The following is a 14,559-nucleotide window of genomic DNA, read 5'->3' on the forward strand; positions in this document are numbered from 1 at the left end:
GAATGTACTGTAAAAAACATCTATGGCTCTAGAGTAAAATATATTTGTGAGATAGTTTATGTCAGCATGATTTTGAAAAAATTTTAACATAAATGGTAAACAATAGGGGACTAATTAAATAAATTAAATAATTCAATACAGAATACTATGCAGCCATTAAATTATGTAAAGTATGTAACTGATATCATGAAATTTATAATATTCTAAACAAAAGTATCAAATAATTTAGAATATCCAATTTTTATAAATAAATTCACCTGGTAATCTCTCCTTCTAACAGTCACTGTTAATACTTTATTGTGTATGCTACGCTCCATCTTCTTTCTATGTGTATGTATACACAAAAGTAAAAATTGTGTTTCCTTTTATATACTTCTCCTATTCAGTCTAGGCAAATATAAAAGTTAAACAATGTTTAGAACGAAAGTGTTGGTTCTCACTTAAATCAAACAAAAAGACCAAAATCCCTAATAAAACATTAAATCATAGACTCAAGACAGGTTAGGTTACTGATGTGCTGATTTACATGACAACTGAAAGCAACATGACATCTGGGACTAGATTCTGAACCACGAAAAAAAAATTTTTTTTTCTTTTACTTAGGGCATTATTAAGACATTGGGCAAAATCTGAATGAAGTATATGTAGATAAGATCAGTATTGTAACAATATTTTCCTGATTTTCAAACTTGTTCTGTGGTTGTATAGGAGAATATCCTTGATTTTAAGGAAATGTATACTAAAACATTAGGAGGAAAGCGGCATCACATTTGCAACTTACTCTCAAAGAGTTAAAAAGTAATTATTGGTATATGATACAGATTTATATATATAAATTTATATTTACACTTATATGTGTCTCTGTATATACAGAGAGAAAAAATATGATAAAGCAAATTGATTAACATTTTGACAATCTGCATGAAGAATCTGCGTAAGAATTCTCTGTAAAATTCTTGAAACTCTTCTGTGTCTGAAATTATTTTAAAATAAAAACAAATTTAAACACTTAAAAAATGAATGATTAAATAAAATTAAAAACCATTCATTTATTATTCAATAAACCCTTACTGAAAGTCAAACACTGGTATATGGCAGAAAACAAAACAGATAAAAATCCCTGTCTTCGTACAGCTTACCTTCCAGCAGGGGAAGATAGACAAAAAGTAAATAAAAAGTGTATACTATGCTAGACGCCAGTAAGTGCTGTGAAGAAAGGGGAACACGAACACACACACACACACACACACACACACACACACGGAATATGGGGATAGTAAGTCTCCTTGTGAAGGATGAAATATTTGCAGTTCTAGATACCATCCTTAAGGAAGGCCCCAATGAGAAGATAACACAGGGCCCTGAGACAAGAAACACATCTGACAGGTTTCAGCAAAAATATGTGATGGTGGCTTAATCCAGTGTTGTAGTAGAAAACTGACGCAATTTGCAAATCAATCAGCAGAATTCGGTCATAGTCCAGACAAAGGCTGAGAAAGACTGAAGAATAACTGCAAAGTTTATAGCCTGAGCAACCAGAGATATGAAGTTGCCACTACAGAAAAGACGTGAGCAGGCAATAGGAAGCTTGAAAGTGTTGTTTTTTTTTTTTTTAACCAAAAAACAAAAAACCACCTTGAGCCCATTAAATATCTAAATGAAGATTCTCAGTGGGCACCTGGATATGAGTCTGGAGTCCAGGGGTAAAGTCCAGGCTGGACACATAAATCTGGGTGACATAAGCTTAAAGATGGTATTTAAAGTCATGAACCTGGACATGATCACCAAGGGAGTATTGTGTAGACAGAGAAAATCATGCCCATTATTTGCTAATACAATCACAGAGTTCAAATAAACATGACAATCTATAGTGTTTATTTAGAGATTATTAATCATTTGGGTATAGAACTATTATAATAATAACAAATATGAATTAGGACATCTGCAAAATAAGAGTGCTTTAATAAGAAACAGAAGTCTCTGAAATAATTGTATACTGAGAAGAAATACCAAAAAAATGAGATGTTTCCTGAGAATTTAGAAATAAGAAAAACAATAATGTCCAACACAGACATCCTCATACTATATGTTTTCATTTGACTAAGTAAATTAATAAAACCAACGGTCCATGAAGTCCTCTTAAAAAGTACCAAAAGTATTAAAATAGCTGAACAAAGAGTGTGTCAATTGAAACTTGGAATTGTTCAAAATGGAGCCAGTTGACAGAAAATGTCCAAGGAATCTTCAGAACAGGTACTATGGCTTAAACTGAAATCTGATCATTCTGACAATTATACCTCTCAATATTAATTAACAGCTTGGCATTTTGGCATTCTTAAGAGAAAAGAGTTAGGGAGTTAGGCTATGAATTCAAATCCCAGGTGTTACTTATGTGATATTATGACTTTGGGCAAAAATACCACTTTCTATTTTTGTTTTCCACTTTGTAAACTGCATGTAAGACCTATTTCACAGTACTGGTGTGAGTATCAAATGACATAAAAAGCACCAGCTCAGTGCATAGCCCAGAGTAGAAACTCAGGAAGTTCTGTTTCCAAGATCAAGAAATAGGCCTGAGTCATGTGGAAGAATAGACAGCCATGTGAACTAATGAGTGTGAAAATATGGACTAAAGTCTAACACAAATCTCTACAATACTACTATCCTACCTTGGGTGACATTCTTTCAATTTTATAAACATGGGATGAACATGCACTATTTACCTGCTAGATTATGTAGTAGCAATTTCGCTAAAAATATAGTATTTCCAACCACAGGAGTTAAGCATTTGGATACGCAAAAGGATATAGACTACTTTGCACCAAGGAAAGCAAAATATTACATGGATGGAGCTGTAGACACCGCAAAATTAGATTCTAAAGAATAATACAATAGCCTGTAGAGGGTGATAAATTCTCTTTAGGGTGGAGGGTGTGGGGGAAGAAACAAGAGCTTTCTTGAAGAAGATAGCTCTTAGTCTGAATCTTTAAAGAGTTTTAATTAGAGGGAAACAAATTCAAGTAAGCAATCATGTAGGCAGTTTACCCTACTAACTTCAAGCAAGTTTAGTCTTATTTCCAATTGTGTACCTATAACCTATGAATTCTACAGAAAGCAATGTAACTTGCCTACAGTATTAGAAAAATTGTAACAACAGTAAGGGGAACTATAATAGTCCCCAGCTTCTAAGTGCAAGACGCTTCATTTTTCCCAAAATGTTTCTGTAAGGAACATGGTACCACCAAACACTTCTACTAAATTGAGAAGGATTATAAAGAGTGATTATAATACGTGTCTTTTCCTCCACAATTTTTTTCCTTTTAAGTAAATGTGGAGGATAAAAGCAAGTATAGAGAAAACTGGAAGTCATCCTACTATCCCTTGTTTTGTTGTTATTAGATCGTCCTAGAAAAGTAAAAGGTATGAAGTTTCATTGAAGCTAATTAAAAATTGTGGCAAACAGATAAATATTGATGAAACAGCAATAACACAAAAAAAATTTTAAGTCACTAAAAAGGACACATACATAATAACTGGTTAAATAAGACAGACATCAATCGCAATAGGTAGATCATGATTCAAATCAACAAATTACCTTTATTAGATGAGAGTATTTATAAAATGATTATAAACTTTAAATTTGTTATTTGGTGATGTTAATAAAATACTGTTATCTTGCAATATGATAATGATATTGGGGTGATGTTTAAAAGAGAGAGAGCAAGCCCTTATCTTTTAGAGATACATTGTGAAATATTTAAAGATGGAATGAAGTCTAGAATGACCTTCAAATGTAACACGGGAAAGAAAGAATGGGTGGACAGATAAAACAAGACTGGCCATTACTTGAAAACTGCTGTAGCTGGGTATATAGAGGGTTTATTATACTATTATGTCTCCTATAAAAGAAGGCTAAAATTTTCCATAATCAGAACTCTTATAAAATAAAATTTTGAAACTGCTAATAGACAATCACATCATAAAGGTAAGTGATGTAAAACAATACAAGCCTTAACCCACTGCCACATGGATACTGCTGTCTCTAACAGTTTATGCCACCTTCAGTTAAATGATGACTGCTGTACTCAGAACACATAAAGATATCCCTCAAAGTAAGGATACCTAGTGCTCTTCTAAACTTCTTTACCATGTATCAATGAGAGTATCATCTGAGACTGGACCCAAATACCACCAAAATGCACACTCAGGAGCTCATAAGAAATCAGAGTTGCAGCTAAAAATAAAAAGCAGGGAAAACATGAAAACAAATATATGTATGTATATGCATGACTGGGACACTGTGCTGCACACCAGAGATCAACACATTGTAACGGACTATACTTCAAAAATATAAAAATTTTAAAAAAAAGTAGGGAAATCATAACTACCCACACACAGCTCATTCCACATTGATTATCTTCTGTCTTCACATGGACCACTATTCATTTACAAGAGAAAAATAGAAAGTAAAAAAGAAACTGCAATTAATCTCCTTTTTCTGACCACTTCCAAGCATGGTTTCCAAGAATTTCTAATGTGTCAGGGAGATTTTTTTAAAATGTTAATAATACTAGAACTAACAAACAGCTCATATCAAGCCCCTTTACTTGGTAACCATTATAGGAACAAAGAAGACACGTATATACATACTGGAGGCCGGCCAGGTCGACCTCTTTTTCTTTTTCCTTTGACCTCTGTTTCTTCAAGTTCACTGCCAGCATCAGAATGGGCAGTAGTTTCATTAGTTGAATCCCTAGAAAATATGATACATTATTTTAGTAAACAAACTAATTCTTCAATATAAAAAGATAAGGGCTTAGGAGGAATTTTATTCATTTTATACAATAATGAAAATGTGCTAGTAAATGTTTAACAACTGGCTCCTTAAAAAAATATATGCACATAAATTACTAGAAATGTTACCAATAAAAAGGATGCATAGTACACAACTCACAAATAATAATAAAATAAATATTATTCTTTATTGTAAACTCTACACAGCTAATTAATTCATATAAAACGATTTTGATGATTTTGCCAAACTCTTGTATCCATAGCTAACCTGTTTTGGCAGCTGATGAACAAGTAAGAGTTTTGACATGAAAGGCAGTTGATACCTTTGTTCATGTTAATGAACAGAATGCAACTGAAATGACAAAGACATTTGTTGGAACTTGACTTCATTGGTAAATGGTGTAAGCAACTTCTTTACTGAATTGGATACATAATAGTTCTTGAACACTAGAAGAACACTTCTTTAATTTTTTGTGGTATCATAATATGAGTACAGACCTGATACACATTTAATCAGCATTAACAATTTCTGTACCACTTTACTGAGTACACAGACAAACAACAAAACAATAAATTAAGCCCTGATTTGTAGTGTTTGCTGATTTGCATAATGTGAATACTCCCACCACAGCCAAATTCAAATTACGAACAGGACATCACCAAACACAGAGTTGAGAAATAATTAACAGTAATAATTAGCACATTATTTAAAAGTATTTCCACCATACAGATACAATCGGTATAAATGAGAACCTCAAGAGTGTTGAAAATAGTAACATAACATAATTAGGACATATGTATATTTTAATTTTTAAAATTGAAATTAATAGGAATTTGCCATACAAATACATAGGATTCCCGAATGGTACTCCATAATATGTACAAAATTTATGTAACTATTTCCCTATATATGAGCACTTAGATTGTCTTAGTTTTGAACTACTACAAACAGAGCTGAAACAATTGTCCTTGTACATTAACTTTTACTACACATCAACAAATCTCTCTCTCTAGAATACACAGAATGCTGAGTCAAGGCATATGCAAATTCAAACATCAACCAACAGCTTTACAAAAACCCTGCACATGGCTAGTGTCTACATTTATAAGACTATTGGACATAAGTGAAGAATCAAATCAGATCTTATAAAATGATTCTTTTGCTCTCTAAAACTGTCTAAATTCTGTCTGCCTCTATAATCACTTTAGTTCAAGTTATCAAGTTATCACCATCTCTGGCCTAGATACTACAACACCTTCTTACTAATAGGACTCCCTGCTTCTTCAGTTGCCCTTCCAATCTAATCACTATACTGCACTAAGACTGATTTTCTAACTATATATCTTATTACTTCTCCCCCACAGTTAAAACCCTACAGTGGCTTCCTCCTGCTTCAAGGGAAAAAAAAAAAAATTAAAACAACACCTCAAAACTCTTAATATAAGAGTTAGCAGGTCCTTAAATCATACAGCCCCACTCTACTCATAAGCCTTATCTCACCCTCCTCTCCATCTTCAATCCTGAAAAAAGAAAAATAACAGCTTTACTTCAGTCCCTCAAACATGCCATGATTCCTCCTACCTTGGGTTCTTTGCACAAGCCATTCCTTCAATCTGGAATTAATACCCTGAGATCCCTTCTTCTCCTCCCCAGATTCCCTCCACTTCAGATTTAAGATCCACATCTCTTCCTTAGAAAAGTAGACTAAATCAAGGCATGTGTTAAAATTCTCATAAAATCCTCTAGTTTACCTTCATAGCACTGATGGCAGTTTACATCGACTTATTTGCCATTAGTTGATTAGTTTCTATCTATATAAGTTCATGGCCACAAGGACTGAGTCTCTTCCACTTGCTTTTGCTCCCCAGTTCCTTGTACTACAATATTTGGTGGAATATATAAATATGATAATATTAAAATTGATAATATTTGATGATGATTAATAGTAAACAGCACTAAGGTGATAAAATTCTGCTAATAATAACTAAACAAGGCAAGACATAATGTCTAATGTCTCCATTACAAAAACCATTACTGAATTGAACATTAACAACTGCTAAATCAAAAGTTTTGTTTGTTTCTGAAGAGACTTTAGAATTAATTTCTAATATATTATCTTCACTTTACAAATGACAGAAACTGAAGTTTACAAATACTAAGAGACATACCACATTTCCTTTCACCTACAATGTAGATATGGTATTGGTGGATGAGCAGATTAAGCAAGATAATATATGCTGCTAATGCATCTGGCAAAATCCTCAGAAAACTGTATGTCTTCAATAAATTCTTCTTAGATTTCAACTTGACCAAGACTACTATCTCCAGCTCACAGACTGAAAGCAAATTTCATTTACCCACCTCACAGATTGCTACTATCCACTACCATATTGTATGTTTACATTTTTATGAAAAAAATTCCGTTATCCACAAAACATGACATTAAATATCCTATCCATGCAATCTCTATTTAAATACAATCCAGTTAACTACAACCTATGTTTCATATTTAATCAAAGAGTATTTACTACGGGTCTCCCTAATACCCAGCAATGTGCTAGGAGCTGGCCATACATACATAAGGCACAAAGGGAAAAACAGTAAGAAAGGATTGTAAAATATGTTAAGCATGGTGCTATATTAAAAGGGAAAAGTATGACAGGAACCTACCTAATTTTGAGGAGTCAGTGGGGCTTTGTTGGAGGCATATCTCAGCTAACACCCACAGGACTACTGAGTTGGCCAGGTAAGGAAAGAGGCACGCAGGCATTGCAAGCAGAATGAAGAAAAACAAAAGTACAAAGAAAAATACTATACAGAGACCTCCAAACTAAGTATTATGTTCAAGTTAAGGAGTAATAAACAGACTTGAAGTAAGTAAATAGAAAGAGTTTGAATTGTACCTCCTATATTTGAACAAAAAGAGGAAGGTAGGTATTGACAGTTTTCAGCAGGTGAAGTAATTTGGACAGATTTTTGCCTTAGAGTTCTGAAGGAAAAACAGAAGGCCAGGATATCAGTTGGAAGGCGACTACAGTCTCTTGGAAAAAACTAATATAAATGAACTGGGACTATAAGAATATATAAATAACTATATAAACTGTTGGTCATTTTCATTATATCTAAAGCATTGTTATCATACAGGATCACAGAAGGCAGATTCCTAATTTGTATTTAAATAACACCTATTAAAGAAAAAGTATCTTGGAGTACGCTTTCCCAAGAATCCAAAATAAGACCAAATTCAATATTAAATTCTAGATGTGTCCTACAATGCCAACAGATCTAATGAGATGCCACCAGAAATGCCAACCACAACCACTAACCACAATCTCAGTCTCAGAGAAAAGCAGCTCAGCATGGGTGTGAGGAGGTTAGACGCACAGTGTGATACAGGATAGGGATGTCTACAAACTTTTTTGGTAAATAGCCAAATGAAATATTTATGCTCTGCAGGCAACTCATTTCTCTATCATAGCTTTTTTTTTTGGAGGGGGGAGGGGCTTACCTATTTATTTATTTTTAGGAGAGGTACTGAGAATTGAACTCAGGACCTTGTGTATGCTAAGCATGCACTCTTACCTCTTGAGCTATATTCTACCTCTCGCTCTATCACAACTTGTAGCACAAAAGTGGTCATATTCTGCAAAGGCATTAGTGTTCCAATAAAACTATATTTACAAAAATAGCATGCCAGATTTGGTCCATGGTCATAGTTTGTTGATACCTCATATAAGACAGTAACATGTTTTTTTTTTTTTTTGTTTAGTAACACAGAACATACTGATATTACAATAGCAATGAACAAGGTAATTACACACTCTAGTTCCTTGATTTTAAACACATTGCCCAATATCAAAGAACATATTTGATGTGTCTCATTAATGAGACAAATTGGATGTAGAAAAGTATTATACATATTTTTTAAAAAGCTGTAATAATACTTACTGTAGCACTGGTAACTCTGAAGTAATCATTGCTGTAAAGGTCTTTCCACTATGGAGCAAAAGAATCAAGTGCTGTACAACTCAAAACTTTGTAAAAAACTTCTACGGCAATCCTGTTAATTAAAAAAAAAAGAAAGAAAAAAATTATTTTTTTCAGCTTTACTGAGGTTTAATTGACAAAATTCTAAGATATTTACAATGTGATGATTTGACATACAGAGACACTGTGAAGGGCTTCCCCAACTGAGTTAATTAATATCACCTCACATACTTACTTTTTTTTGGTCCAAATATTTAAGTTCTACTCTCTTAGCAAATTCCAGTTATACAAAACAGTGATATTAACTACAGTCACTATATTACTCATCAGATCCACAGACCATATTAATTTATAACAAAGATCGTATGCTTTTACCAACCTCTCCCTACTTCCCCTACCACATGGCCCCTGGCAACCATTTTCTACTATTCTTTTTATGAATTCCTTTTTTTTTCTTTTTAAAGATTCCATGTATAAGTGATTCCATGTGATACCTGTCTTTCTCTGTCTGGCTCATTTCACTTAGCATAATGCCCTCCAGGTTAATTCATGTTGTCAAATAACAAGATTTCCGTTGTTTTTTTTTTTAAGACTAAGTAATACTCCAATGTGTGTGTGCATGCAAATGTATCTGTGTACATACATACATACAAACAGGTGTAAGTGCACGCGTGCGCGCGCACACACACACACATCCAGGTTTTCTTTATTCATATGTTTGCAAACACTTAAGGTTGTGTCCAGACCTCGGTTACGGTGAATGATGCTGCTATGAACATGGATGGGAGTACATCTATCTCTTTGGCACAACAGTTCTTTTGGATATATACTCAGAAATAAGATTGCTATATAATATGGTAGTTTTATTTTTAATTATCTGAAGAACCTCCACAGTGTTTTCCATAGAGGCTGTACCAGTTTACATTTATACCAACAGTGCACAAGGGTTCTGTCTTGTCCACATCCTCAACCAAAATACGTATCTTATCTTTTGGGTCAAAGATATCCTAACACAGGTGTGAGATGATATCTCATTATGGCTCTGATATGCATTTCCCTGATGATTAGTGATGCTGAGTACCTTTCCATGTAGCTTTTGGTTATTTATGTATACTTTCTTTGGAAAAATGTCTATTTAGGTCTTTTGGAAAAGAAAATTATTTTAAAATAAAATGAATATGCCACAAAATATAGACTATAATCAATCTGTACTACCAGCAATCACATTCTTTGGTATTTACTCAAACGAACTGAAAAAGATGTTTCCAGCAGCTTTATTCAAAACTGTCACACAGGAAAGAAATGTCCTTTAGGATGTGAACAGATAAATTGTGGTACATGCAGACAATGTAATATTATTTAGCACTTAAAAAATAAGCTATCGAAGAGCTCATACCAATCCTTCTCAAACTCTTCCAAAAGACTGAAGAGGAGAGAACACTCCTAAACTCATTCATGAAGCCACTATCACCCTGATACCAAAGCCAGACAAAGATACTACCAAAAAAGAAAGCTATAGGCCAGTATCGTTGATGAATACAGATGCAAAAATCCTCAACAAAATATTAGCAAACAATCCAACATCACATAAAAAAGATCATACACCATGATCAAGCTGGATTCATCCCAGAGACACAAGGATGGTTCAACATACACAAATCAATGTGATACACCACATCAACAAGAGAAAGGACAAAAATCACATGATCGTCTCAACAGATGCAGAAAAAGCAATTGATAAAATTCAACACCCATTTATGATAAAAACTCTTACCAAAGTGGGTATAGAGGGAACATATCTCAACATAATAAAAGCTATTTATGACAAACCTACAGCCAGCATAATATTCAACAGTGAAAAGCTGGAAGTCTTCTCCCTAAAATCTGGAACAAGACAAGGATGTCCACTCTCACCACTTCTATTTAATATAGTATTGGAAGTCCTAGCCATAGCAATCAGACAAGAGAAAGAAATAAAAGGTATCTAAATTGGAAGAGAAGAGGTAAAATTATCATTACATGTGGATGACATGATACTATATATATATAGAAAACCCTAAAGCTTCCACACAAAAACTACTAGAGCTGATAAAAGGATTTGGCAAGGTAGCAGGATATAAGATTAATGTACAGAAATCAGTGGCATTTCTTTACACTAACAATGAAATATTAGAAAATGAAGGTAAAGAAACAATCTTTTTCAAAATTGCACCCATAAAAGGAAACACTTAGGAATAAATCTGACCAACAAAGTGAAAGACTTATATGTGGAGAACGACAAAACACTGATTAAGGAAATTAAAGATGACTTTAAGAAATGGAAAGATATCCCATGTTCTTGGATTGGAAGTATTAATATTGTTAAAATGGCCACACTACCCAAAGCAATCTACAGATTTAATGAGATCCTTATCAAATTACCCAGGACATTTTTCACAGAATTAGAACAAATAATCCTCAAATTTATATGGAATCACACAAGACCCAGAATTGCCAAGGCATTACTGAAGAAAAAGAACCAAGCTGGAGGAATAACCCTCCCAGACTTCAGACAATACTACAGAGCTACAGTCATCAAAACAGCGTGGTATTGGTAAAAAAAAAAAAAAAAACAGACATACGGATCAATGGAACAGAACAGAGCCCAGAAATAAATCCACAAACTTAAACATAAGATAAGACACTATAAAGCTCCTGGAAGAAAACATAGGCAAAACTTCTCTGATATAAATCTCAACAATTTTCTCCTAGGGCAATCTACCCAAGTAATAGAAATAAAAGCAAAAATAAACAAATAGGATCTAATCAAACTAAGAAGTTTTCGCACAGCAAAAGAAACCATAAGCAAAACAAAAAGACAACCTAAGGAATGGGAGAAGATTATTGCAAAAGATGAGACTGATAAGGGCTTAATTTCCAGAATATATAAACAGTTCATACAACGTCATAAGAAAAAAACAAATAACCCAATCCAAAAGTGGGCAGAAGACCTAAACAAGCAATTCTCCAATGAAGACATACAAAGTGCCAATGGACACATGAAAAAATGCTCAATAATCACTAATTATTAGAGAAATGCAAATCAAAACTACAATGAGGTATCACCTCACACCAGTCATAATGGCCATCATTCAAAAAGTCCATGCACAATAAATGGTGGAGAGGGTGTGGAGAAAAGGGAACCCTCCTACACTGTTGGTAGGAATGTAGTTTGGTGCAGCCATTGTGGAAAACAGAATGGAGATTCCTCAGAAGACTGAAAACAGACTTACCATATGATCCATCAATCCCACTCCTGGGCATATATCCAGAGGGAACCTTAATTCAGAAAGATACATGCACCCAAAGTTCAGAGCAGCACTATTTACAATAGCCAAGACATGGAAACAACATAAATGTTCATCAACAGATGACTGGAAAAAGAAGTTGTGGTATATTTATACAATGGACTACTACTCAGTCATAAAAATAATAAAATGCCATTTACAGTAACATGGATGGACCTGGAGAATGTCATTCTAAGTGAAGTAAGCTAGAAAGAGAAAGAAAAATACCGAATGATATCACTTATATGTGGAATCTTAAAAAATAGACAAACTTACATTCACAAAACAGAAACAGACTCACAGACATAGAAAACAAGTATGGTTACTGGGAGGGGAAAACGGTGAGCAGGGATAAACTGGGAGTTCGAGATTTGCAGACACTAACTACCATATATAAAATAGATAAAGGACAAGTTTATACTGTATAGCACAGGGAACTATATTCAATATCTTGTAGCAACTTATGATTAAAAAGAATATGAAAACAAATATACGTATGTTCCTATATGTTTGAACTATTGTGCTGTACACCAGAAACTGACACAACATTGTAAATTGACTATACTTCAATAAAAAATAATTAAAAAAAAAAAAAGGAATGAGCTATCAAGCCAGGAAAAGACATGCAGAAAGCTCAAAGGCATATTATTAACTGAAAGTAGCAAATGTGAAATCACTACATAATATATGATTTTGTTTTTGTTTTGGGGGTTTTAAAAATTCTTTTAAACTCTTTTTTATTGAAGTATAGTCAGTGTACAATGCTTAGTCAATTGCTGGTGTACAGCATGTTTCAGTAACACACCCATACATACATATATTCCTTTTCAGTATAGGTTACTATAAGATACTGAATATAGTTCCCTGTGCTATACAGTATAAACTTGTGGTTTATGTATTTTATATATAGTAGTTAGTATCTGCAAATCTCAAACTCTCAATTTATCCCTTCCCACCCCCTTTCAACCCTGGTAACCGTAAGTTCATTCTCTATGTCTGTAAGTTTATTTCTGTTTTGTAAGTAAGTTCATTTGTGTCCTTTTCTGTTTCAGATTTCACATATGAGTGATATCATATGGTATTTTTCTTTTTCTGGCTTACTTCACTTAGAATGATGATCTCCAGGTCCATCCACATTGCTGCCAATGGCATTATTTCATTCTTTTTTATGTCTAAGCATTATTCCATTGTGTGTGTGTGTGTGTGTTCTGTTGATGGACATTTAGGTTGTTTTCATGTCTTGGCTATTGTAAATAGTGCTGCTGTGGATGTTGGGGTGCATGTGTCTTTTCAAATTATAGTTTTCTCCAGATATATGCCCAGGAGTGGGATTGATGGATTATAAGGTAAGCCTGTTTCTAGTTTTTTAAGGAACCTCCATACTGCCCTCCATAGTGGTTATACCAATTTACATTCCCACCAACAGTGTAGGAGGGTTCCCTTTTCTCCACAGCCTCTACAACATTTACTGTTTGTGGACTTTTGAATGATGGTCACTCTGACTGGTGTGAGGTGATACCTCACTGTAGTTTTGACTTGCATTTCTCTAATAATTAGCATTGTTGAGCACCTTTTCATATGCTTGCTGGCCATCTGAATGTCTTCTTTGGATAAATGTCTGTTTAGGTCTTCTGCCCATTTTTTGATTGGGTTGCTTTTTTTTTTTTAATATTAAGCTGTATGAGCTATGTGCCTATTTTGGAAATTAGTCCCTTATTGCTTACATCATTTGCAAATATTTTCTCCCATTCTATAGGTTGTCTTTCCATTTTGTTGATGGTATCCTTAGCTATGCAAAAGTTTTTAAGATTAATTAGGTCCCATTTGTTTATTTTTGCTTTTATTTACATTACTCTACGAGCTGGTTCAAAAAAAATATTGCTGCAATTTATGTCAAAGAGTGCTCTGCCTATGTTTTCCTCTAGGAGTTTTATAGTATATCTTGTCTTACATTTAGGTCTTTAATCCATTTTGAGTTTATTTTTGTATATGGTATTAGAGAATCATACTATACAATTTTATCATAAATACATGGCATTCTGGAAAAGGCAAAACTATGAAGACAGTAAAAATATCAGTGATTGCCAGAAGTTATAGGGTAGAAGAGATGAATATACATGCACAGAGAATCTGTAGGGCACTGAAGCTATTTTGTGTGATATTATAACGGTGGGAACATCTAACTGTACATTTATCAAAACCCTTAAAATGCATAACACAAAGGGTGAATTCTAAAGTAAACTATGAATGCTGGGTGATAATGACATGTCAACAGTAGGTTCACTGACTGTAACAGATGTACCACTCTGATGTGAGATGTTAATAGTGGGAAAGGTTAATGTACGTGGGAACAGGGATTATAGAGGGAATCTCTCTACCTTCTGTTCAATTCTGCTATTAACCTAAAACTTGTCTAAAAAAAAAAAAGTTTATTAAAAGAGAGAAAAAGTA

The 14,559-nt window shown here is 33.7% G+C and overlaps 1 protein-coding gene across 1 annotated transcript in view; it reads right to left on the reverse strand.

Moving 5' to 3' along the window:
• The window catches only part of STAG1 (STAG1 cohesin complex component), a 326,413-nt gene that overhangs the window by 219,873 nt on the left and 91,981 nt on the right, over window positions 1-14,559 (reverse strand). The window contains exons 2-3 of the mRNA XM_031440349.2: window positions 8,744-8,855; window positions 4,651-4,753 (exon numbers count right to left, since the gene is read on the reverse strand). Coding sequence (XP_031296209.2) covers window positions 4,651-4,753; window positions 8,744-8,772 — 132 coding nt within the window. The 5' untranslated portion in view covers window positions 8,773-8,855. The remainder of the gene's footprint in view (window positions 1-4,650; window positions 4,754-8,743; window positions 8,856-14,559) is intronic.

The sequence above is a fragment of the Camelus dromedarius genome, chromosome 2, assembly GCF_036321535.1.
Source record: "Camelus dromedarius isolate mCamDro1 chromosome 2, mCamDro1.pat, whole genome shotgun sequence".
Lineage (NCBI taxonomy): Eukaryota > Metazoa > Chordata > Mammalia > Artiodactyla > Camelidae > Camelus > Camelus dromedarius.